The sequence below is a fragment of the Rhipicephalus sanguineus genome, chromosome 7 (assembly GCF_013339695.2).
Source record: "Rhipicephalus sanguineus isolate Rsan-2018 chromosome 7, BIME_Rsan_1.4, whole genome shotgun sequence".
NCBI lineage: Eukaryota > Metazoa > Arthropoda > Arachnida > Ixodida > Ixodidae > Rhipicephalus > Rhipicephalus sanguineus.
In genome coordinates, this window is record NC_051182.1 from 166499018 (window position 1) to 166525119 (window position 26102).

Sequence of the window (26102 nt, forward strand, 5' to 3'; positions counted from 1 at the left end):
ATATTTAATAGGTTATATTGCAGTATTCAAATTCACTTCGACACAAATTTAAAATTTCTGAATTTTCAAAGTACGTATTGAAACAAACAAACAGACGTATTTTACTGCAGCTTGGGCCCATTATGCTACGTAACTTGTGCCATTTGGTCAGAGCAAAGCAGCAGGGGGACACTGCTGTGTTCTGTTGTCTCTAGAATGCCCAGCAGAAGATGAACGTCCTGGAGACAGATTATCTGCGCCAGCTCGGCGGACTAGCAAGCACTTACCTCGAGAAGTATGACAGCATCCCAGCTTTTCTCAGTGCCCTGACCCTGAAGCTTTTTGCACGTCAGAATGACCTCGAAGACTCGCAGCTGTAAACCAGCTATGTAAGTACACTGCCTTTTATCAGTGTTCGTGCCCGCAATAACATATGGATTTCTTTATTTAAGGGGGGACACTGCTCTTTAAATGTTTTTAATATTTTTGACTGATTTTGATTAATCTTGCTGAGTTTGTGTATATTTGTGTGCTGATTTCAACTGTGCAATTATTTTTCTCATACATTATGCAGTTTTTTAGAATATCAAACCTTTTACGTGCATTTTGGGAGAATACTGAATGAGAACTGTGTGCAATAAAACACAAATGGATGTTGTAAACACATTAGAAGAAAAGTTATGATAACTTAATCTTTAACAAGTAACTTGATGTACAGCTGAAATTCTAATCATGAATGTTCAGCATACCATAACTTTTGTTCAAATGGGCATAGAGCGTCCATTCTTGTTTTCCTGCATACAGTTCTAACTCCAGATTATTCTGATATGCTGATTTACTTTTTGACTCTCTCAGTTTAGAGAAAAATCTTGCTCTCAAAAACCACATGAAATGGATATTTTAAAAACTACACATTCCACTAGAGAAATAATTGCATATCTGAAATCAGTACACTAAACATAATCTCAGCAAGTTTAATGAAACTTAATGAAGAATTTTAAAAAGGGTTTTCAAAAGTTTGTGCACAGACACAGAGCCAAACTTCTCACTCGTCTTCTGTCAAGTCTTTGCAGTGAGTTTTAGTTGTCAAGCCGTTTCCTTCAGTTTGTGAAGTACTGAAGGCTTTTGTTGCACTTTAAAGGTTCTGCCCATAGTGGAACAATCTCTACTACTTGGCCTCTGTTGCACCACCATGCTGTAGTGCAAAGGCAGATTGCATTTCTCAGCTTTGGCAGGAAACTCATCTACTGTTCAAAGCCGATGGTCCTGTGCAATTTGTGTGCAGCGTGCCACCTACAACAACAATGGCATCACAGTGATAGTATGAATCTGTGCATTCAGCTTGCCCACATCATTTTCGGCCGTGTGTCGTTAAAGGGACACTAAAGAGAAAACCGATTTTTCTCATATTAGTAAGTTACTCTTTGACAATACCAAAATCGCCACGCTTACCATGAGGAGACGTGTGGCTGGCGAGAGATTGCGCAAAAAGAAAATGCGGGTGGTGATGCCACCTTAAAGTTCCCGCACCAGTTGCCGTGACTTCATAGACTTTGACGGAGTCTACGAGGTCCTACATAGTCCCTAATCGGTAAAAATGAAATAATTTGGCCTCTGAGGGGGCCAGAAACGTAACATACCAAGTATCAGGAAATTTCATTGAGCCAATGTCGCCAAAATAAAAAGAAAACGCTTTGAGATCCGTGAAGTCATGTGCTGAGATTTTGGCTCGAAATATAAAAATGAAAATTTCACCTTGGTTTTCTCCTCTATTTTTAAAGTTATGATGGTAAAATTGACGACATTAGTTTTCGGAGTAAAATTTATCGATCTAAACCGATTCATTGTTTCTCTTCAGTGTCCCTTTAACATATTGTTGCATTAAACAGCAGTAGACCACAACTTCTGCACTTTCTGGCAAGGTGGAAGATCCCTTGACTGAGACTGGTTCACATTTTTGCTGGCTTGTGTAATAAGGTCGCTTGTTTTCTTGTGTATCTAATATTCCGGATTCCTGACTGTACGGACATTATGTACATCAAGATTGTCGGTCTTGACGGCATTTGCTTCAACCCACCTAACACATAGAGATAAAATATATTAACTTTAGTAGCAACATCACAGAAAATGCACACGCATTGAGTGTATAGTAGCAGGCTCAAAAAAAGTTGCACCATTTATTGAGAAGTACTAATCACATTGCTTTGAAGAACCGTGTCTTATAACTTTAGCCGTTTCTTTTGCTGTTGATCACTCCCACTGTCATGAATGTAGGAAAGCACAAGCCATTGATACCTCTTAGTTTTCATTCATTGTGCAAGCTGGTCAATTACATCGGCAGTTGGGGTGCAGCCCATCATTTTAGCAGGTGTCTGCAGCACTGCAACTTCAGAGTAGAGATTATTATTTTAGAGTAGATTAGGGGAATGGGAGTATATTTCATATAATGAATGGTATACTTGCCCAGTGTTTCTTTTTTCTTTTCTTTTTTTTGCAAGATTCTATTATTTTCTAATCCACCACTCAATGGGCAGCAATCATGGTGATGTAGGCAAAGTGACGCTCGGCCCACCAACGAAGCACAATGAAAAAAAAAATGGGAATGGAACAGGCTTATTACATTACCCCATGCATTTCTATGCACAGTTTGTGCTTAGTGTGATTGCTTGGCCTGTGTCTGCTTGTTTATACCATGTCAAAAGTATCCATAAGTTGCAAGACGTGTTGCGTAATGTCGTAGCATTCTCAATTCTCTGCAGAAGGCACTGTGCCTCCGAGCTTGTGACACTTTGTAGTGTTGAAATGAAATGCGATATGGTAGTTATGTGTACAGTGGCCGTGAAATGTTCTTCGCTTCTTTTTCAGAGAACCTGGTGCATCTGCGTATCAATGTTGCATAAATCCATCTTTCATTATGTTACTCTTGTAATGTTTCCTAAGATCATGCACTGTCTGAAATAAATGCCATCCAACTCTGCTGAAGCCCTAAAAGATGTCATTGTGGTTTTGGGAGACTGTGCAAACAAATGCAATGCGCACGTTTGATTGTAATAATTTTTATTGAAGAACAGATCCCAAGGTTAAACACCTCCTTTAGACTAAACGTCTAAAATGCATTTACACGGGGAAAAGAAAATTGCAGAGAAATACAGCTGCTGTTGGCATGAAAGAAGTATGCGTGCAGTGGGGGCTTAAGCGTAGGCGTGCTCAGGGTTCTCCATTAAAGGTGCGAAGTTTCACCGCAGTGTCCTTCCCGATCCCCTCACACCGAGGCACTTACGATCAGAACGCACTTCAACGACGAGGTATTAGGGGGGTGAAGCTGTCCCGCCTGGCTATGCTAATAATAAATTATTGGGCTGCTCTGTTGGAGTACAGAACTTCAAATTCCTTGATTGGATAGCCAGGATAAGTGTGACCTATTTGGAATGACAGCTGCAACAGTAGCCGTGGTCAGGAAAACTGGGCAGCTTGACAGATAAAACTTTGCTTCAAAATAATGTTTATAAAAGCAGCAAGTGAAAACTGATGACGGTATGAACGTCATTTTAATATGTGTATGCAGCCCTGCGAACAGAAATTAACAGCTATTTAAACTAGTGAATTGAACTGGAATTCTGAACGCATATCCCGCGTTTTCATATGTCCCTGCAGACCATCTTCTGTGGCCATCACTCTGTAAACGATGAGTGTAGGCTGTGCTATTGGGCGAATACGGTACCATCCAAGCGCCGTGGATAGTTCCAGAGGCGTAGCTTGCACGTTGGTCTGTAAAATAAGAGACACACGAAGCCAAGGGTTGTTGTAGCATGAGAGTATACAAACAGGGTAAAGCTCTGTAGCACAGTGCTCTGCACTCGTTTGGTGTACCCTCAGCATTAGAGTAACTGAACATGACTCCTACCTTTGGGAGCCATTAACCAACACATTTGTACAGACAGGTGCAAGATTTTCCAAGAGAAGTAGCCTTATAATGTTTATACATTCAAATATGGCCGCATTATATAAGGATTCTGCTCCTATCTTATCACACGTTCCAGTGAGTATGGTATGAAAATTATAAAAACCCTTACATATCACCACTACTTCTAAAAGGAGCTTGGCTTTTGGTTTCATTCTATGAGAAATATATTCGCAAAAGCTTCTTACTTCCATAAACTCAATATCCATGGACACCTTTCTGCTTTCTTGTTTAATAGCAGGACACTTGGTCGCGTAAGTTGACTTCAGTTTTTATTTACTGGTGAAGCCATAAGCAGGAGCGGGCAGCATATGAATATGAGACACTGAAAATTGTGCTATAAATTATGCACATTATACCGAAAACACAATTTGGAACACAGTGAGTGAAAATAAAAATAAAAATATACAATGCATGACATATAATGGCACAAAGCATAACATATACCTATATGGATACATGCTAAGACCACTTTTGATGACTAAATATTCCCTTCTCATGCTGTTGCCATTTAGAGTTTTTGATGTTATAATGCCGTTAGGGACCCTTTAACAATTTTGTTGGGTCCCTAAAAGTGTAAATGCATGTACCACAAAAATAAACACACAGACATGCCACTTTCTTGTTTGATGATTGGATGAAATTTATGAACTCTCATAGTTATTTCGTTTTAAGCTTGTATACCGAATATATTGATTTTAAACTATGTTTTGTAATGCTCTTCGTTAACAGCAATACAGGCAGTTTTTTATGTGCACTGATCCCAGTGAAATTGTCATTATCTGTTCTCTTTAAAACTCGCAACGAGATGTGCAAGTGATGAGTTAATGTGCCTGCTGTAAAATGTACCATTAACCCTTAATCAAAACCTTTCCTGAAAAAGGGCTACACGCACCATTCGCCGACGATAGTGTTTGACCGCACGGTGTTCCGAAAGTCGTACGCCACGTAGATGCGCCCCGCCTCCCACGTCATGGCCACCACGGTGCCTGTCCACTGTTGCTGCAAGTGCACGTCGTGAGACTGGAAACGCAGATATGACTGCTGGCCCTGCGCCACACATGCAATTCGGTCATCAGTCAACTAAAAAAATGTGTTCACAAGGGCAAGGGAACTACACAGCAATAATTTTTGTACCCTTTGCAATCGCATAAAGTGAAGAGTGGAGTCATTGATGGGGACACATGCCCAAAGCTGAGCATGAGAGAAAAAGGCACTTTCCTGTAGTTTACACCCAGCAATGTTTCTCGGCACTGAATCACTTTTCAGCATCACATCTGTTCTCAACTGACTTTTGCATTGCAGATCATTGGCCCTAGACGCTCGTAACACGGCCTTCCCCTGGGAGACTGATGTTTCGAGATCACATAACAAGCACACGCCTCTATGCCCTTGTGCGCAAGAGCTTAGAGAGGCCGTTGTGCCCACAGTATTTGGCAAGCTTTGTTACATCAACCACATATAGCCCATTCTTCGTACTGTATCACATACGTCAGCCCACAACATACTTTCATCGTACATGCATTTTACGCCCTCACAGCGACTAGTTTTAGGCCACTATACAGCCGTTTCATGTTACCATTAGTCCCATCGTTTCATTGAAACTTCATGCCCAACCATTTGCTTGGCGCTCTTTGGCCAGATTTTGGCCCTTGCGCCAGTAAAATCCACACATCATCATCATGGGGACACATGAGGTGTTGACATTTCTGGTGACAGTTTGTAGGAATTAGCCAAACATTGTGATACAAAAACTGCGTGAAATGAACTTTCTTCATTGAACTTTTGTCGGTATTTATCAAGCAATCAGAATTGAATGGTAAAAGGTTTCCAATTGCAGCTTCTCTCATGACAGGTGTAGTTAGCACTCCCTGTCGTATGCGTGAGAAACTTAAGACATTTACAGGACCTTTAAATTGCCTCCGACGATGTTTTTAAACTTTTTAAAAAACCATGTGCATCACGTATAGCAAGCTCTGCCAAATTGTTTTGCGTGTACATTGCGTACATATACCCGTTAGATTGTCCTCCTCCTGTGAGAGAATTGTTTTATTGAAAGTGCGATGTTGGTGCTGTAGTGCATGTTTGCAGGCTTTTGAAACAGTCGAAAGTTTAGCATTCACCTTGTTCTCTTCTCTATTGGTCGATTTGTGCTGAGTGGCCATAATATTTGTGGTCTGGAACAATCAATGAACCAACAAGCATAGCAACATATTGAGCAGGGTAATTTGTGCGTCTGGCGTCAACTTCCATTCGCACTGTAGCTCCCTTTGGTTAAAGTGCGCATGGCCTTTTGTTTGAAAATTTGATCACTCTTGCACCATGCGACTGTTTCATACTTTTCATATAGCGTAACCCGGGGTTGCATAACTTGCATGCTAGGTTTATTAAGACGAAAGCATTATACTCCATTTCACCACTACCGTTCAGCAAGCTACGGGGTGTAAGCAAGCCACATGCTTGCGCAGCAAAACATAGTGCCAGATTTAATCACCTTACAATTCGCAGGGTTGAGACCTTTGCACTTGTCTAGCACATGTTACATCACATTGATGCGCAATATGTTTATTCTTCATCGCATTTACATCGTATTTCTTTAATTGTTGTTATGAGTAACCGCCGGTAACTGTGGTTTCAAATCAACATGGCAACGCCCACGCAGACGTGACCGCCCTCTTCGATCCGAAGTTGCGCTTGTTACTTGCCCACAGTGCTGACAGCAAGAAATAAATGGTGAAATGAGCTATCGTTTTGTGCCATGTCACGATGAGGAAAAAGCATCAGGTACGTTTTGTCATTACTGGCGAGATCAGACTTGCTTATCTATATCTGCTAAGCCTGTCGTGCCGAGCATTTGATAAAGGTTAACGAAAACAGCGTAATATAGCCACTAATACATTGCTGCCAAAGCATCAGGAAATGAATCTAAAGCAAATACAAGCGTCAGTTTGGAACTTACGGGCCACACAGCGCACGACAACGTGATAAATTCGAGGCGGACGGCACCTGCGTCAATGGGTGCAGTCATGTTCTCTTTTTTTGCCGTCTGCTCACTTTACACGCCCAGCGCGGGCACGCAGATACCATTTAATTTTTTGAATATTTTTTTTACCTTTTGGCCTTCGCACAAATAAAGTTTTTCACCACCACCACCATGGGGACACTTAGCAGACAATGCGGCGCAGATGAGTACATCACAAACAATTTTCACCCTTCCTATTGGCTAAGGGGCGCTGTAGCCTCCACAGTGCTGAAGGGAACTTCTGAGATAGAGTATAGATGCCTCATCAAACATGAAAATTGACCGTCAACGTCCGTTGTGTCCCATGAAGTCGGCGTCAAAAGAATCATCATCACGTGATGCCGTCACCATGACGTCACAGATCACCAAACTTTGTGACGTGAATGTCACATGATGACGTCATCACATGACATCGTCACTTGATCACTGGTTGGCCAATCATGGAGGCAGTGCAAAACCAGGCGAGGTGCAGAAAGCTTTTGGAAGGGGGAGGATCAATACATTGACTGAGAAGAAAAAGAAGATGGCTTTCGCCTTCAAGTCGTCGTGAATGCATAAGGGATCCTGTAAGTTTTTAGCTTTTAGTTTGCAATGTCCAACTGTGGTGAGAGGGGGGGTGGGGGGGCAGTTACGGCATTTGAGCATATACAATGCGGTAATCAATCTGAGCAACGGAAGTTCTCACGTAGTCCATTCCGGCTTCAACGAAGAGCGTGTTGGGCATCAGCTGGTGGTGTTCACGGAACCACTCGATTGCCTGCTTGGGCGACCGACTGAACAGCAGACTTCGCAGCAACACCTGCGCACGTGAATTCCCTCTTCATAGTGAACGCTTCTTTCCTCTCATGTGACAGCAGACTCGATGACCGGCAGATACAACTTTGAGACAGTGATTGATAATTGATAATTACAGGTATGCTTACAATCAACATATGATGAACTTTCTGACGTTCCAACTGCGAATTTGCTGGTTTCTGGAAAAAAGTTCACCAACACTCACAATACACGTTACTTCATAATGAGGAATTCGACCAGTGCCGTTTAGGTGTTTCGATATAGCTGCATATGAGGCAAACAATTTGAGAGAGACATGCATGTGCGTCTCGGCAGCAACCGTGACATTCTGCCTCAGCAGCGCGAGCCCCTGGCATCGGCATCGCGGAGCCTCTGCTTGGGTAGCTTGGTTAGCAGAAGCGGCAGTTGAAGCACTTCCACTGGTTGTGTTCTCGAAAAATGGCTGAGACTATTTTGTATTATTGTGGTAGCAGTCATATGGGTACTCCGAGTGCATTTTTGCCGTCGCCATCCGTATACCGTCCTATGTTCATGTGCAAGTGAAAGCATGCGAGGGCAGTTGACGATTGCGGCTCAAGCGGAGAGCAAATGTCCCGGACATCTTTCGTCACGCAAAAGATCCATCAGGGGGGCAGGGGAGCTGCGCCGCTTCGACTGGAACTGCATACTTTGATTGGCTGGACGGTGTCGTGCGCACTGTCTTAACAGGGATATATACAAGAAGACTACGTATAATGAAACTGTAATGGTTCCCGTCTGTTTTTTGTTTCACAGCAAAACAGATTTCGAAAGCAGTTGAACTTTACTTGCAACTTTTTTCTTCCTTTTCTTTTTTTTCATGGAACACGCACGGAAATTTTTTTCCTGGAGAAGTAGCAAAAGGATGTTCATCATTTTCAGCCTACTTTTTATGTCCACTGCAGGACGAAGAGCTCACCCAGTGATCCCCAATTATACCCTTTCATGTGCGAGCTGGTTCCATTTTATAACCTACAGACTTTCAGATTTCCCCACCCCACTTAACCATCTGCTGTCCTCGGCTATGTTTCCCATGTCTTGATATCCATTCTGTAGCTCTAACTGACCAACGGTTACCTGTCCTCATTACATGGCCTGCTCTCATCCACTTTTGTCAGCTACCCCTTTTTGTTCCTTAATCCACTCTGCTCTCTTCCCGTCTCTTAAAGGGGTCCTGCAATACTTTTCCAAGTAATCATCCAATTGCTTCATTAAAGGAGTTTATTGCCTTGTGAATCGAATGCCACTAAAATTTTAATAATTCATCAAGTACGAGCGGAGTTAAAGGGATTTGTCGTACGCTTTAAGCGCCTTCTCTCTCCTTTTGTACCGCTGAGTGCACTGAAGGCTATGCAGGGGGGAGGGGAGGGTGACAAGGGGGCAAGAAGCTATGTCAATTCATTAGCACGCGTCATGACCTTGAGCACTTTATTTTCTTTTTTTGCTTAGAACGCGCGGCTTACTTTCAGTGTGATCATGAGCGTGCGTGCAGGTGTGTGGCATAATCCCGCGGTGACTATGCAGCTCACGATGCTCAAATAAGCCAACAACCGTGGACTTTGTGTTTATGGTGCAGTCAGGCCGGTAGCCAGGGGGGGAGGGAGTCTAGGGCCCAACCCCCCACCCCCTTGAAATTTTGGTGAAGTAGGTGTCAAGTTTTTCAGCAAGTGCCCCTCCCCCCCTCCCACCCCCGAAAGAATTTCCTGGCTACGGGCCTGGGTGCAGTCATTTGGGTTTATGGCATCATTTGCCGAGAGAAGAGCGAGCAATGTCTAGCTGACTTTGAGAATTGATTGTAATTTCCAGGCCACGTGCTGTGATTTTGGCTCACGTGTTCTACCAATCAGCAGCGCTTTTTGATCATGCTGAAAAAGTGTTGCAGAGCTCCTTTAATGTTATGCCCACCATTTTACGTTCCATTGCATGTTGTGTGATTCTTATTTTCTTTTAGCTTCTTTGTTATCCTCACAGTTTCCGCCCCATATGTTAATACTGGCAGTGTACAGTGGTTGTACACTTTGCGCTTTAGGCACAGCAGTAGATTGCTTCTCATTATTTTGGGAATTTCTGCCGTAAGCGCTCCAGCCCATCCTTATCCTTCGGCAGAGGAAAAGGAAAAAAGGAATAGGATATTGTTACACATTGCTAAATGACCAGACCTGTGCAGTGCCGGTTATGGCGAAGCCACCACCAACTCCCATTGCAACCGCAACCAGCGCCCCTTTGCGGAAGAGGAATACAGGCGCCAGCGAGGTGACGGGCCTGCGGCTGGGCCCCAGCAGGTTTGACGACAGCGACCCCGGGAAGCCCCACAAGTTGGTCTGGTTCGGTATGTCGAAGTCGTTCATCAGGTTGTTGTAGATGATGCCTTTCGTCTCAGAAAGGACCTGCGACCCGAGTCTGCGCCCAGTCGAGATCGCCATATTTTACTCATTTTCACCTCACCCCGCTCACGACAAACGCATGAGCTATGATACGGAGTCCTGCATTTTCAATTTCAGATCATTTTAGAAAACCAAGGGTTTTGGCACAGTCAGCGCAGCCTAGCGTCTGTCGGCTGGTCTGAGGATATGTGCCTAACTATCATATACCTTGGTTTATTGCCAGGTGAATCTGTGCTTTCAGTAGGTGTCACCGTACCGCTAGAGTCTTGCTCTGGCTGGTGCTAGGTATGACTGGAAGATAAGCACACGCCGTGCGATAATGCCAGCCGGAACAAGTTTCTAGCACAGCGGGCATACCGACTGAAAGCACAGATTCGCCTAGCGATAAACCAAGGCATATTGGAGTCGGGCAAGTATCCTCAAACTAGCCAGTCAACACCAGGCTGCGCTGACTGTGCCGAAAGCCACGCTTTGTGCTGTTCGCATTTCGTTTCATCGCAATAGTACGTACACAGCTGCGAGCTCCATTGAATTCTTTGGCCCAGCCATCGCTTCTGGTGGAGACGTGCAGGGCTGCATACACGTGACTGAAGCTAGCTTATGTGGAATGCATTAATGAGGAGTGAAATATAAAACCGATTTGACGTGTCCAAGCATAACTGAAACGATATGGTGGCACCATCAGTAATCGAGAGACGTGCATGTTTCTGTTTTGTTGTAGAGGCAAAAATGGCGTCACTGTGACGTCGCAAGTTTCACGTGTGGTAGCATATCAAGAACCAATCTCGAGAAAACTTTCATAATAATAACCTAACTTTGCTATCGAGGTGCGATAATAAGACAAAAGTTGTAGAAGGTCAACACCATGTCGCTGTGTCAGGCAATATATATCCTCCTTTTCAACTGTGTGTACCAGGGGCGTAGCCAGGGGGGGGGTTGGGGGGGTTCAACCCCCCCCCCCCCGAAATTTTTCAGTTTTGCTTGCGTATATATACACGCACACATACAAATGCACGCACAAACATACATAAAGTATGGTTGAACCCCCCCCCCCCCCCGAAAAAAATTTCTGGCTACGCCCCTGGTGTGTACCCATAGAACTACGCGTATTGCAGGCTAGGACTAATACCTAATAATCGTGTTTACATTAAGTATGCAGACAATTTTGATATTCTTCGCAGTGAGACTTCTAGACATCATTATTCAATGTTTATTCGTGCTGCTGTTGTTCACACCGATTGTTTTAAATACATATAAGCTTCTTTCCCAGAGCTATCAGCGAATGGAATTCTCCGTTGGAAGTTGTTTTGTTTTTTTTTTCTCCATACTCACACGGAGTTCAGGGAGGTCTCCAATGCCACAACGTCTCCGTTAGGCGCCCAGATGATGATAGGCACGGCCCCTCCGGTGGAACTCTTGATCACGTAGTGCTGTTCCGACGGCACCTTCTCAGGGTCGGCCCAGTATTCGGAGTACGAGGGCAGCACGCCGTGTTCTTGAATGCGCTCGGCCAGCGCCTTGGCATACACTGGGTTAATCATCTCGGCCACCTTCTGCGAGAAGCGGCGACAGAATACACGTTGGCAATGTCACACTCTGCTTCGACCCTCCGTTTCGCGGAACATGAGATACGCAAAAAAAGAAAAATTAAGGCCAGTTCCTCACCTTGAAAGCTGTTGGACAGTGAAGCTGTAAGCACGCGAGTGTATTCGATTGTCATTTCGAGCGCCGTTATCATCATCATTATTTTAAGCATCATCATTGTTTTTATTTATTTTTCTCACTCCCCCTCTGGTCACGTGACCTGTGTAACGCCTGTTACAACGACAACGGCAGCACAGGATAGACTAAGACAGCTTTGCGTTAAAAAAATTGATTATGATACTGCCTAATGCAAAAATTGAGTACAGCTGCACACTATTTTCATTTCGGTGGTCCGTCAGTGGTGACAGCGATAAGCTTCGGCCTCGATGGTGTGAACACCAGGATCATCTCAACGACAGCGATTAGCTGCCGTTTCGATGGCGCTAACTGCCACATTGGCAACAAGTTTCTGCTTCAGCAGTACAGATTGAGAGTACTATGGTGTCTTCTCGTAGTCATGTGTGGTACTCTGCCTTCCCCCTCACCCTTTTGCCATCCTCTCCTCATTTGCTTTCTTCTTTCGCTGTGTTGGTTCTCTTGGTTACGACGATGGAAGAGGCACGCCAACGCTCAACGCTGTGACGGGTGCCAAAGAGCTGTGCTCTATAATATCTATACTGCATGATGCCTAATTATGAGATCGTGGTTTTGGCTCCATATCTCTATATAGCGTTAACCATAGCCAAAAGGGTGTTGATGTTTCTCGCTGGTATACGAGATAACATACCCGTTGCTTTACACCATAAATGCAGGTTAGCTTGGAATCGCTGCTCGCTGTTAATTACTTCCACCGTGGTTAATTTCCTTTTCAAAAAGCTTTCGTTAAATATATGTGAGTGCACTTGACATGCTTTGCGTATTTTTTTTAACGGTAAACAACTAGTCACACAGAACAAAAAGCAGCTTTATGGAGTTTTGCTTTGTATTGATACAATGCGTATATTACCTTATTAACCTTATTAACTTATGCTTTTGTATACTGCACATGTTTATATTTTCTTTTATTTACACTAGATGTTTTTGCCTCTCCCTTCCGTAATGTGTTAACATTGAGGACACATAGTAAAGCGCCGGAATATAATTTTCATAGCCTCCTCGAATGCATATCTGGATTACCAAGCACGGTTTTCATTTTCGCTTTTAGCTCTTGAAATTCTAAGGACCGAGATTAACTGTGCAGACATTGCTCAATATATTGTGTAAATTTTCAGAGTTAAAAGCGATCCCATGCATGAAATAGCATGATATCAATTGTTTCATTAAAACGCTCCTCAGACAGTGCCTTTCAACTTCCAGTGCATAACCAAACTTTGCGATGAGGCCTGGCGAAGAGGTCTTTATGTACTCGACCATGACAAGGCGTTGACCGTTTCAGTGACTTGTCACACATTATATACAGGTTTATATCAACACTCCTAGGTTTATATCAACATATATACCCCAGAAAGTGGACGGGAGGATGACCGCCGCCGTAGCTCAGTGGTAGAGCATCGGACGCGTTATTCGAAGGTCGCAGGTTCGGTCCCTGCCGGCGGCAAGTCATCTTTTCGTCCACTTTACTTTCTTCACATTTATATTCTAAATACTACAGATAACACCCCCTGTACTTTCCTTGGCGTTATTGTCTGTTAGTTCTCATTAATGTTGTGTCTAACAAAGATAAACGAGCCCTTGAAAAATCATCTGCTTTCCTTCATTCATAGCGAGGGTCTCGTCCTGGCAGACTTAATGCCTTCAGGTAGTATGCGAGGGATTATTGGTCAGCTGCCAGCTCATAAAGAGATCACGTGCTACGTGACGCCAACAGGCAAAAAAAGAGTGTTCCACACTCGCCGCCATGGCTGCGATTGGCGCTGACTAACACTCCTAGGTTTATATCAACATATATACCCCAGAAAGTGGACGGGAGGATGACCGCCGCCGTAGCTCAGTGGTAGAGCATCGGACGCGTTATTCGAAGGTCGCAGGTTCGGTCCCTGCCGGCGGCAAGTCATCTTTTCGTCCACTTTACTTTCTTCACATTTATATTCTAAATACTACAGATAACACCCCCTGTACTTTCCTTGGCGTTATTGTCTGTTAGTTCTCATTAATGTTGTGTCTAACAAAGATAAACGAGCCCTTGAAAAATCATCTGCTTTCCTTCATTCATAGCGAGGGTCTCGTCCTGGCAGACTTAATGCCTTCAGGTAGTATGCGAGGGATTATTGGTCAGCTGCCAGCTCATAAAGAGATCACGTGCTACGTGACGCCAACAGGCAAAAAAAGAGTGTTCCACACTCGCCGCCATGGCTGCGATTGGCGCTGACTAACACTCCTAGGTTTATATCAACATATATACCCCAGAAAGTGGACGGGAGGATGACCGCCGCCGTAGCTCAGTGGTAGAGCATCGGACGCGTTATTCGAAGGTCGCAGGTTCGGTCCCTGCCGGCGGCAAGTCATCTTTTCGTCCACTTCACTTTCTTCACATTTATATTCTAAATACTACAGATAACACCCCCTGTACTTTCCTTGGCGTTATTGTCTGTTAGTTCTCATTAATGTTGTGTCTAACAAAGATAAACGAGCCCTTGAAAAATCATCTGCTTTCCTTCATTCATAGCGAGGGTCTCGTCCTGGCAGACTTAATGCCTTCAGGTAGTATGCGAGGGATTATTGGTCAGCTGCCAGCTCATAAAGAGATCACGTGCTACGTGACGCCAACAGGCAAAAAAAGAGTGTTCCACACTCGCCGCCATGGCTGCGATTGGCGCTGACTAACACTCCTAGGTTTATATCAACATATATACCCCAGAAAGTGGACGGGAGGATGACCGCCGCCGTAGCTCAGTGGTAGAGCATCGGACGCGTTATTCGAAGGTCGCAGGTTCGGTCCCTGCCGGCGGCAAGTCATCTTTTCGTCCACTTTACTTTCTTCACATTTATATTCTAAATACTACAGATAACACCCCCTGTACTTTCCTTGGCGTTATTGTCTGTTAGTTCTCATTAATGTTGTGTCTAACAAAGATAAACGAGCCCTTGAAAAATCATCTGCTTTCCTTCATTCATATCGAGGGTCTCGTCCTGGCAGACTTAATGCCTTCAGGTAGTATGCGAGGGATTATTGGTCAGCTGCCAGCTCATAAAGAGATCACGTGCTACGTGACGCCAACAGGCAAAAAAAGAGTGTTCCACACTCGCCGCCATGGCTGCGATTGGCGCTGACTAACACTCCTAGGTTTATATCAACATATATACCCCAGAAAGTGGACGGGAGGATGACCGCCGCCGTAGCTCAGTGGTAGAGCATCGGACGCGTTATTCGAAGGTCGCAGGTTCGGTCCCTGCCGGCGGCAAGTCATCTTTTCGTCCACTTTACTTTCTTCACATTTATATTCTAAATACTACAGATAACACCCCCTGTACTTTCCTTGGCGTTATTGTCTGTTAGTTCTCATTAATGTTGTGTCTAACAAAGATAAACGAGCCCTTGAAAAATCATCTGCTTTCCTTCATTCATAGCGAGGGTCTCGTCCTGGCAGACTTAATGCCTTCAGGTAGTATGCGAGGGATTATTGGTCAGCTGCCAGCTCATAAAGAGATCACGTGCTACGTGACGCCAACAGGCAAAAAAAGAGTGTTCCACACTCGCCGCCATGGCTGCGATTGGCGCTGACTAACACTCCTAGGTTTATATCAACATATATACCCCAGAAAGTGGACGGGAGGATGACCGCCGCCGTAGCTCAGTGGTAGAGCATCGGACGCGTTATTCGAAGGTCGCAGGTTCGGTCCCTGCCGGCGGCAAGTCATCTTTTCGTCCACTTTACTTTCTTCACATTTATATTCTAAATACTACAGATAACACCCCCTGTACTTTCCTTGGCGTTATTGTCTGTTAGTTCTCATTAATGTTGTGTCTAACAAAGATAAACGAGCCCTTGAAAAATCATCTGCTTTCCTTCATTCATAGCGAGGGTCTCGTCCTGGCAGACTTAATGCCTTCAGGTAGTATGCGAGGGATTATTGGTCAGCTGCCAGCTCATAAAGAGATCACGTGCTACGTGACGCCAACAGGCAAAAAAAGAGTGTTCCACACTCGCCGCCATGGCTGCGATTGGCGCTGACTAACACTCCTAGGTTTATATCAACATATATACCCCAGAAAGTGGACGGGAGGATGACCGCCGCCGTAGCTCAGTGGTAGAGCATCGGACGCGTTATTCGAAGGTCGCAGGTTCGGTCCCTGCCGGCGGCAAGTCATCTTTTCGTCCACTTTACTTTCTTCACATTTATATTCTAAATACTACAGATAACACCCCCTGTACTTTCCTTGGCGTTATTGTCTGTTAGTTCTCATTAATGTTGTGTCTAACAAAGATAAACGAGCCCTTGAAAAATCATCTGCTTTCCTTCATTCATAGCGAGGGTCTCGTCCTGGCAGACTTAATGCCTTCAGGTAGTATGCGAGGGATTATTGGTCAGCTGCCAGCTCATAAAGAGATCACGTGCTACGTGACGCCAACAGGCAAAAAAAGAGTGTTCCACACTCGCCGCCATGGCTGCGATTGGCGCTGACTAACACTCCTAGGTTTATATCAACATATATACCCCAGAAAGTGGACGGGAGGATGACCGCCGCCGTAGCTCAGTGGTAGAGCATCGGACGCGTTATTCGAAGGTCGCAGGTTCGGTCCCTGCCGGCGGCAAGTCATCTTTTCGTCCACTTTACTTTCTTCACATTTATATTCTAAATACTACAGATAACACCCCCTGTACTTTCCTTGGCGTTATTGTCTGTTAGTTCTCATTAATGTTGTGTCTAACAAAGATAAACGAGCCCTTGAAAAATCATCTGCTTTCCTTCATTCATAGCGAGGGTCTCGTCCTGGCAGACTTAATGCCTTCAGGTAGTATGCGAGGGATTATTGGTCAGCTGCCAGCTCATAAAGAGATCACGTGCTACGTGACGCCAACAGGCAAAAAAAGAGTGTTCCACACTCGCCGCCATGGCTGCGATTGGCGCTGACTAACACTCCTAGGTTTATATCAACATATATACCCCAGAAAGTGGACGGGAGGATGACCGCCGCCGTAGCTCAGTGGTAGAGCATCGGACGCGTTATTCGAAGGTCGCAGGTTCGGTCCCTGCCGGCGGCAAGTCATCTTTTCGTCCACTTTACTTTCTTCACATTTATATTCTAAATACTACAGATAACACCCCCTGTACTTTCCTTGGCGTTATTGTCTGTTAGTTCTCATTAACATTATATACAGAGCATTTCAGCTAACTTGCACCAAGTGTATTTTTTTATTTCGAGCACTCTAAAGAGAAGGTGGAAAAAAATTAAATGGCAGTTATCTTCGCATAGATCAAATAATCCATGTTGCTGAACAAGCGTTACAACTTTTCTATTGAATATTTTTCATTAGAGTTACTATTTTGAAGGTTAATTAAGCAGTCTTTACTAATTACCCAGCTTGGCAGATTGGCAGTTAGCATGAGTAAAATATTACATTTCACAACAAGTGCTACAACTCTTGTATTCAAGACTTTTTGCCATGTTTACTAATTAAAAGTTAATTAAGCAATATTTGTTAATTACCCAGCTTGGCAGATTGAAAAAAAATTCTGACGTGCTGCATATGGCTCAGAACAATACTGGGCCAATGGCACATGCGTAGTGCATATTTTTTGTGTTTTTGTTTTTTATTACTAAGCGCAAGTTAGCTGAAACACTGTATACATGCAACACTGCTACCAATATACGTGCTAACAGTATGTGCCCTGCATGACCATTTGTTGCATTTTTTGCAAGCTTTGTTCACTCCGGGCACTCACCTGGGCATCAGTGAAGTTGTAGTCTCCGAATATGGGTCGCTGGCCAAAGCCGAACTTGAATGCCTCAGCGAGCACATGGTAGAAAGACGCGTCGTCAACGGGCGTATGGCTGGCGTACCATTTCTTCACGATGCCTGCGGAACAGTCGCGCAGACACTAAGTATATCCACATCGAGTGCATGATCACTGCACAAAAGAATGTTATCCACTTGAGCCATGCCCAACAGTGGCGTAGCCAGGGCGGGGGGGCTGTTGACCCTCACCGATATTTGTCAATTTTGCATGTGTGTGTGTATATATGTGTACACGCATTCATGCAAACACACACGAACATACATAAAGGTTAGCAGTGTGTTTCCTTGTGTTTGTCCTAAAAGCACTACAATAGCCTAATGTTCATTTGCGAAACACGTGTTGCGGAGACGAATGTCAAATACGTGTCTTGCTAAAGGGCCTTTACTTAACAAGGCACATTGTTTGATTTCCTCCACATACAATAATACTACACTGCGAAGGGCTTACCACAGATGGTTGCCGTGATGGCACCAGTGGTCGGAGGGGGAGCCGTGACCAGAACAAGATCGTCGTCCAGCTCGGTACGCAGTGGGGGTAGCTGCCTGGCCTTGTAGTTCAAGATGTCCGTCAGCTTGATCAGGCTTCCTGAAAAAGACGAAACAGCCTTGAAGGAAAACTGCAAACTGTTTGGCTTGGTGCGATTACTTTTGCCCCAGACTATAATACGGTAATGTTGAAGTCTGGGTCACTTGGTACATAATGCTAAATGAATTAACCACTCAAAAGGATGAAGGAGAGAAGTGGCACATATGACAACTAGGCTATGAACTGTGCTTTATTAACAAATGCCATCCTCCAGGAAAACCAAGAGCACATGCGCTGTTATCAGCATGCAGGGTGACAACTGTGTCAGCACTACATCCATTTCTTTGATGCAGAAGGAACTTAGGTTCCCATCACTTTGGCGTTAGCATTCAGGGTAACTTCTTTTGTTATATTCTTGTTTGAACAGCGCATGCGCCCTTCCTTGAAGATGGTGTTTGTTAATAAAGCACAGCGCTCCTGCTCAGCCTGTCCAGTCGTATGTTTGCCTTGGTCGTGGAGGTCGTGGTAGTGTGTGCCACTTCTTTCCTTTATCCTTCATCCTTTTGACTGCTTCATTTTTTCAGAGACTATAATAAGGTCCTCATTACCACCATTAGTAGGAGCACATGGGAGCGCAAGTGCAGCGACAGCTGTGGTCTTCTCTCGAAAGGGCGTTTTACTTTGACAGGCATCCCAAGTGTCAAAGAACAAAACGATAACTTGTTCATTGTGCGGTATATCAAGTGGCCTTTGTATGCTCGTAACTATGTGATAATGGCAGGCTTTCAGGCTAAGTGTCGCGCTCCCGTGTTATCAGGCTAAGTGTCGTCCTCTCGTGTGTTTCGTGTGTTCTGGGTCGCTGCACTTGGTCATTGCGCTGGTCCGGCCAGCGCCTCCTTTATTTTTTGAAGAAAATAGAGGAGCCGTTGCTCCTGCATAACTGTTGCACAGGTGTCCTTGGTTTCGGACATTTGTCAGATACCGCAACTTTTGTGCACACTTCTGAACACAGAAGGAACGACACGGACGCAGTGCACTGCATGCATTCTGTGTTTTTTTGGTGCGCTAAAAAAGTTGCTGTGGATTACCATCGTGCACAGGCATATGCTCTTTTGTAATCTGCCACCTTGTCAGCTATTGGTTCGAGGGACTAGTTAGCTCAAAACGCCAACATGACTGTCAGGAAAAGCACCACCGGAGAAGGCCGATTCCAAACACTGTAGCCTGTCAATTGAAGCAGGGTGTGAAGCAGGGTGTGCGACCGGGCTAGTTGGTATTCCATGATTGCATAAACAGCACACAAGGGACACAAAAATTATGCGCAGCTTTAACTGATTTAACGTCGCGAAAGCTGATTAAACAGCGGAGCTGGTGGTATCAGCGCACCTTTCCTCTGCTTCAGGGGTGCATCCAGAAATCTTTTTTTTCAAGAAAGCAGGGGGGGGGGGTGGCGGTTTCAACCACCCCTTGTGTGTTCTTGCGTGCGTTTGTATGTGTACGTGTACAAGCAAAACAGAAAAATCTGGGGGGGGGGGGGTTCAACTCTCCTCCCCTTATGTCAGTGCTCCACTTTCGCCACCGCTCGGCGCGCCTTTCCTCCTCTCTTATGTGCTCCACCTGTGCACCACCTGTGCTCGAGTGCACGCTACCATTGGTTGACTCCTTTCACCGGCACAGCCAATCGCGCTCCTGCTCTCTCTGTTCCCGCCATATCTTTGCCTTTGCTCTCCTCTTCTCCACCCAGCTTCACCTTCTCCACGTCGCTACCCTTTCTCAACCAGGCTCAAGTTGCTACATTAGGCTTCCCTCTCACCAGGCCCGTAGCCGAGGGGGGGGGAGGGAGCTAGGGGCCCACCAGCCCCCCCCCCCCCCCCCCGAAATTTTGGTGAAGGTGTGTTTACAAAAAATAAATAATGAAAATATGTGTTTTTGTCAAATTGTCAATGTTTTCACCAAGTGCCCCCCCCTCCCCGAAAAACATTCCTGGCTACGGGCCTGCCTCTCACCCTCTTAGATTTACCCACGCTCTCCCTCTCGTCAGGCTTCCCTCTCACAGCTGCGCTAGAAAGTGCGGACGATAATCCCTAGGGATTTACCTCGGCTTTAAAAAACAAGAAACCGAAGAGGTCCCGTCCCCCCTTTCTTTGTGTCCCTTCCGCGCTGTCTATGCAATCACGTCTATTTCACTTTAATTTGTGTTCACATTTTCTAACCGTATGCGCCTTACCGCTGTCGGCTAGCTCTTTGTGCCACTGCTGGGCGAACTCCCTCTCGTAGAAGTGGTCCTGTCGGACGGCCAACGACAGGTTCTCCAGGGTTTCCGCCAACTCCCTCTGGATGAGTGGCGAGCCCTCCTTCAGGCTGTCGACGTGGAACAGCCGGCTGCTCGCGGCCAATGATACACATTAAGCACATTTTCCTGTGACGTTGCCGCGACGTTTATGCCATTCTAAAATAAAGGAAACGTGACTCGACTGGAACGTTTAACGTCATCATAAGGCATCTCGTGAACACACCGAAGGAAACGCAATGAGTATCTTAGACGTGTGTAGGCGTTGTAGACTAATGCAGGGGCGTCGCCAGAAATTTTTTTTCGGGGGGGGGGGGGGGGGCGTTTAGCCATGCTTTATATATGTTCGTGCGTGTGCGTGTATTTATACATATAGGAGAGCTATAAGGTGGGCTATGGTGTTGATTCGTCTTCAAAAGTGCGCTTAGTGAACACAGACACAAACGAAAAACTACAGGATCGACGTAAGGCAACGAGCACTCGTTGCCTTACGTCCTGTACTTTTTCGTTTGTGTCTGTGTTCACTAAGCGCACTTTTGAAGATGAATGTATACATATACAAAATTGAAAAAAATTCAAGAAGGGGGGTTGACCCCCCCCCCCCCCCCCCGGCTATGCCATTGCACTAATGTGTAGTAATTAAAGGGACACTAAAGACAAATATTAAGTCGACGTTGATTGTTGAAATAGCGGTCCAGAAACCTTGTAGTGCTGCTTTTTAGAAGTTTTAGTGGTCCGCATCGCGTTAGCGCACTTCAAATCACCCGCCTGAAATCACTCTTTCACACGTCACTGTTGCCGTGCCCAACGTTGCCCTCCTTTACTGCGCGGCGGCATGTACTGGCGGCGTGCACCATTCGGGCATCCAGCAACATCACATTCATGGGGCATTTTGTCGAAGTTTCTGTCAGAACGACTTTACGCGATACTGAAAATACCACTGAGACGCGACGGCGTGAGCGAAGCAGGGCGCCGGGCGAAGCGCAGTTAGGCGAAAACGGAACCTTTGAACCACGCGCGCCGTTCCCCATGGCAACGCCACAGAGGTTTTTTTTTCCATTAATCAAGCAGAAACGAACAAACAGTATTTTATTACGTCTCTTGATGCACGCAAGGTTCTTTTTTTATTGCTGCTAGTTTGATTATTAGTGATTAATTGTAGGCAGACTCTCATACGTTATCGGGATCATTTTGAAAATGTGCCGCTCGTGGCGCTCATCGTGTGATACATTTAAGCTAATTTCTCGGTAAGTAGGGCACTGCTGTTGATAATATTGCCGTTTTAGACGTTGTCATACATTGAGCTTTCATTCTGACACAGATTGTTATTTGAGTGTCCCTTTAACAAAGCGATACACTATGCCAGTATCGGCGGAGAAACCGAAAGACCAGGTGAAATCCCGTCGTCTTTTCCACCTGTTTCGTGTTTTCTGCTGGCAATATTTTAGTGTTTCTTTATTGGAACTTGACCAAGTTGTGGCTTCGATATCGGTACGGCGCAAGCATGGAGTTGGCTGAGAATGTGCACTTGAAGTCACAAGCAGGCTCGGAAGTTTTTTTTTATTTGTTTTGAAAACGGCGAGGGGGGGGGGGGGCGGTATGTCTGAATTTGAGCAGGTGACTGATGATGATGGTCGATCGCACGGATAATCTTGTAGATCTCGGCCCCTATTCCCTCCCCCTAGAGGACACGAATGTGTGCATATGCGCATCAGAATTACATCTTCCAAATCAGTGTGAAAAGTCAAGGATGGAAGCTGCAGAATAATTACGTGTAAACTACGCGCCATGGTGGTCTAATTATGGTGCTCGACTGCAGCCGACGTGAAGGTCGTGGGATCGAATCCTGGCCGCGGCGGCCGTATTTAAATGGAGGCGAAATGCTAGGGTCCGTGTGATTAGATTTAAGCGCACGTTAAAGAGCCCCGGGTGGTCGAAATTTCTAAAGCCTTCCACTACGGCGTCTCTTATATAACCTTACCGTGGTTTTGGGACGTGCAACCCCAACAACTTTTCATCACTTGTTGTTAACTATAAAGCCACACTTGAATGATGCTGCACGCACCTTAGCGCTCGGTTGTTTTCGATGGCGCTCCTGTACAACTCGAAGTCCTGCATCAGTTGTTTGTTGATCACGAAGCCGTTATTGGCCAAATCGATGGCCTCTCTAAACAGCGTCCTCCAGGCTAAGTTGTTGCCCGTCAGGTCGTGCAACTTGACCAGACCTCGTAGCTGACCCGGAACAGCGATTGACAAGATGCCTGCAGCGACGGCGCATTGTTAGATCAATTCTCAAGTACTGCAAACTTTGGTAACGCTGGAAGTTGTAGGGCGTCAGAGCGTTTTGCCGAAGCAAGGTTTCAAACCAGTTCGTCATTTAAGGAGGTGGAATGAATCGTCCTGTTACCCTGCCTTTTGGAGACTAGCGCCACTGGTCCAATTATATTACCGATATTGAACAAAAATTATTAATTACCTGCTCCAACTCAATCGGTCTGAGGACGCGAAAACGAGCTCTCACTGCGCCGTCACTTACAACGAGCATCTCGGGTGCGCGCGCGCCTTCTTGGTAGCCCCGCGCTCGTGGCCGCTGCAGTGACCAAATAATTTCGAAATTAACGTCTTCAGTGCTTTCGACACTTTTTTTTGGTACTGCTGGCCTTTTAATAAAAGAAATTCAATCCTGCCTGCATTTTATACACTTGCTGGGCAAGAAGTCGGAATTTCCACTCCTTGCCTAAAGGTCTTATTGGAGGGGCCGTAACTATTAGTGCAACGACATTATGCAACATGTTTTTAATGATTGTGAAAGCTGATGTGGAGGAGAATAAGTGGACAAAGTTTAAGAAATGTAAAAAAAAATGTTTTTTTTATTGTCAGAAATTTCCATTGTTCGGTGTTTTCTTGAACTTAGCCCAATCATATATCTTTACTGAAACGTTATATAATTATAAGATTCGGCAGTTTGGTAGACAAGCATGCGAAGAACGTAATGCGATATTTTTGTCGCTCTGGTACAAGGCATTTTTGAGATAAGGACGTTCAAAGTAAAGAAAATAACGTTCCCTGGGCCAATTTTGATATAAACATCTACACTACACATAAAAACTAAAAATATCTGAGCAGAAGCAAAAACATACATATATTTAGTTAAAGAAATTTAGCTACCTAACTTTAATATATTTTGTGCAATTCATAACGAAAGTTGGCCAAAACAGCAGAGCGGATGAGCGCTCCACTCCACCTCTTCGTCATTATTGATTTCCTGCGCTTCGAAAAAATTTTTGGCGGCAAAACAAATTGCGGATCTCTTCTTTCCACTCATCAGGCAATAATATACAAAATTTTGAAATAAATTTGAGGGGTCGACCAGCCATCGTTTGTTCGATCTTACGTGGAATCACCCATGAATGATGCGGCTCTACGAATTATTTTCTTTTTTTTTCTGAAACCACAAAATATATAGTATAATTCCTATAATGTCGTGGCAACACCGGTGGCGCTTCGCGTTCTGGGTGGAAAACCGTGGCGGCGCTCACCAATTTCGGTGGTACTGGAGGCCGCGTAGAAAGACTGCGACGCTCCGGAAGGCGACTCCTCGCGTCCGTCGATGAACCACGACTGGCCTGTGGCGCTGGCGAGAAACGCATCATCACTCGGCTCATGCAAAACATTCCCTGGGGCGTGGTATTCAGCTTTTTCATAATTTTCACAGTGTTGGGCTCCTTACTAATCCATTCTGAAGGGAGCACAGAAAACTAGAATACGCGACAGAGCGCTGAACTTGTTGCAGTGCAGCGCTGTCTCGCGTGCCTTTTTCTTTTGCGACCATCCATTTCTCTGTTGATTAGCTAGAAAGGTGTGAGTCCGTTCCTCTGTCACGTGAGATGTTAAGAAAATGTATAAGACTAAATTTAATGAAACCAACAGACAATGTAGCAAAGGAACGTATGGGGGACATTACTTGATTGTTCTAACTGTAGTATAGTAGTTATGACATACACGGAAAGGAATTAAAGTGGATGAAAAACCGACCTGCCGCAGGCAGGGACCGAACCTTCAACCTTCTGAGAACGCCTCCGGTGCTCTGCATGTCCGCCACGGTGGATAAGTGGTTACGGCGCTCGGCTGCTGACCCGAAGGTTGCAGGTTCGACCCCGACCACGGTGGTCGCATTTCGGGGGAGGCGAAGTGGTAGAGGCCCATGTACTGTGCGATGTCAGGGCTCGTTAAGAAATTTCCGGAGCCCTCTACTACGGCGTCCCTCATAATTGTATCGTAGTTTTGGTACGTTAAACCCCGGATATTACTACTACTCTGACGCTCTACCATTTGAGCTGCAGCGGCTGTAGCCCACTAGGTGGAGCATAGGACGTGGCTTACCTTCCTGCCTTTCCCTCATTTGTCTCTCTCTGTTCAGCTATTCGCTTAAAGTGACAATCATTATTAGTTGTTTGGCATTCTACAAGATCCCATTACTTGACATTCTAAAAGGTAATATATATGGGTTTTTTTTTTTGCTGTCTTTCGATGCGCGGTCCCATACTTGTTGTAATAGAGCGCAAGGACGCCTCCTCCAAGGCCGCAGTGGATGGGCAGAGCGACGCAGGTGCACAGCGTCAGGGCCACGGCCACGTCGCCTACGGTTCCATGCTCCGCGAACACTCGCCTGCGAGAATAATTATCGCGATAATGATTATATGGAGACTCCCGGCGCATGTTTTGCCGTCGCCGTCATGTTCACTATAAAGTCCAAATCGTCCCGCGCGTCGTATATCCTATGTGCGCGAGCGCTGCCCACGATCGCGGCTGAAGCAGAGATGAAACGATCCGGCCTTCTCCTTCGCGCAAAAGGCGGATGGAGCTGGAGGGTGGGCTGCAGGGGTCCGGCAGTGAATGCGTACTTTTACCAACCGAGCCCGGTCGCGCGCGCCGTATCACTTATCTTTAGAGAGGATCAGCAGATGGCTCATAGCTTTATACGATGTGGTGCTCTCATCGCACAACACGTATCAGTAAATGTTTCGTATGGATACACAGATAGTTGCACTTTAAAGTAATGAAAACCGGCCGTTGGCGTAGCCAGGGGGGTTCAACCCCCTCCCCCAAAATTTTTTCAATTTTGCATGTATATATACACATACAAACACACGCATGAACATACATAAAGTGTGATTTAACCCCCCGCCCCGTCCCCGAAAAAAAATTCTGGCTACGCTACTGGGTGGTACATATAATGAAATTCAAAAATTGAGGGACCCTTAAGCTTCGCCTTTAAGAGTTGAACGCGATGACGAAATCCGGCCCCTAGTGCGCACTAAGTGCATACTTATTAATGTGTATTGTTACACACACGCGCGCGCACGCGTGCGAATGGTACAGGTTTTCGATCAAGAGCACTTCCCCGTGCAAGAGTCGCATGGCCTCCGAAATATACGCCGCGCGCCCGCCATCTCGGAGGCCATAAAGAGTAGAGACGTATTTTTCACAATGGCCTCACAGATGGCAGTACATTATCTAGCGTTTGCTGTTTGCTTGATCAACGCCTCCTCTAGAAAGCCGGCGTTGGCTTGATATGTTTT

General features: G+C 45.3%; 1 protein-coding gene across 1 annotated transcript in view; it reads left to right on the top strand.

Moving 5' to 3' along the window:
- The window catches only part of LOC119400497 (mitotic spindle assembly checkpoint protein MAD1), a 45093-nt gene extending 42123 nt beyond the window's left edge, over nt 1-2970 (top strand). The window contains exons 17-18 of the mRNA XM_037667557.2: nt 195-368; nt 2845-2970. Coding sequence (XP_037523485.1) covers nt 195-359 — 165 coding nt within the window. The 3' untranslated portion in view covers nt 360-368; nt 2845-2970. The remainder of the gene's footprint in view (nt 1-194; nt 369-2844) is intronic.
- Nucleotides 2971-26102: the final 23132 nt, after the last annotated feature.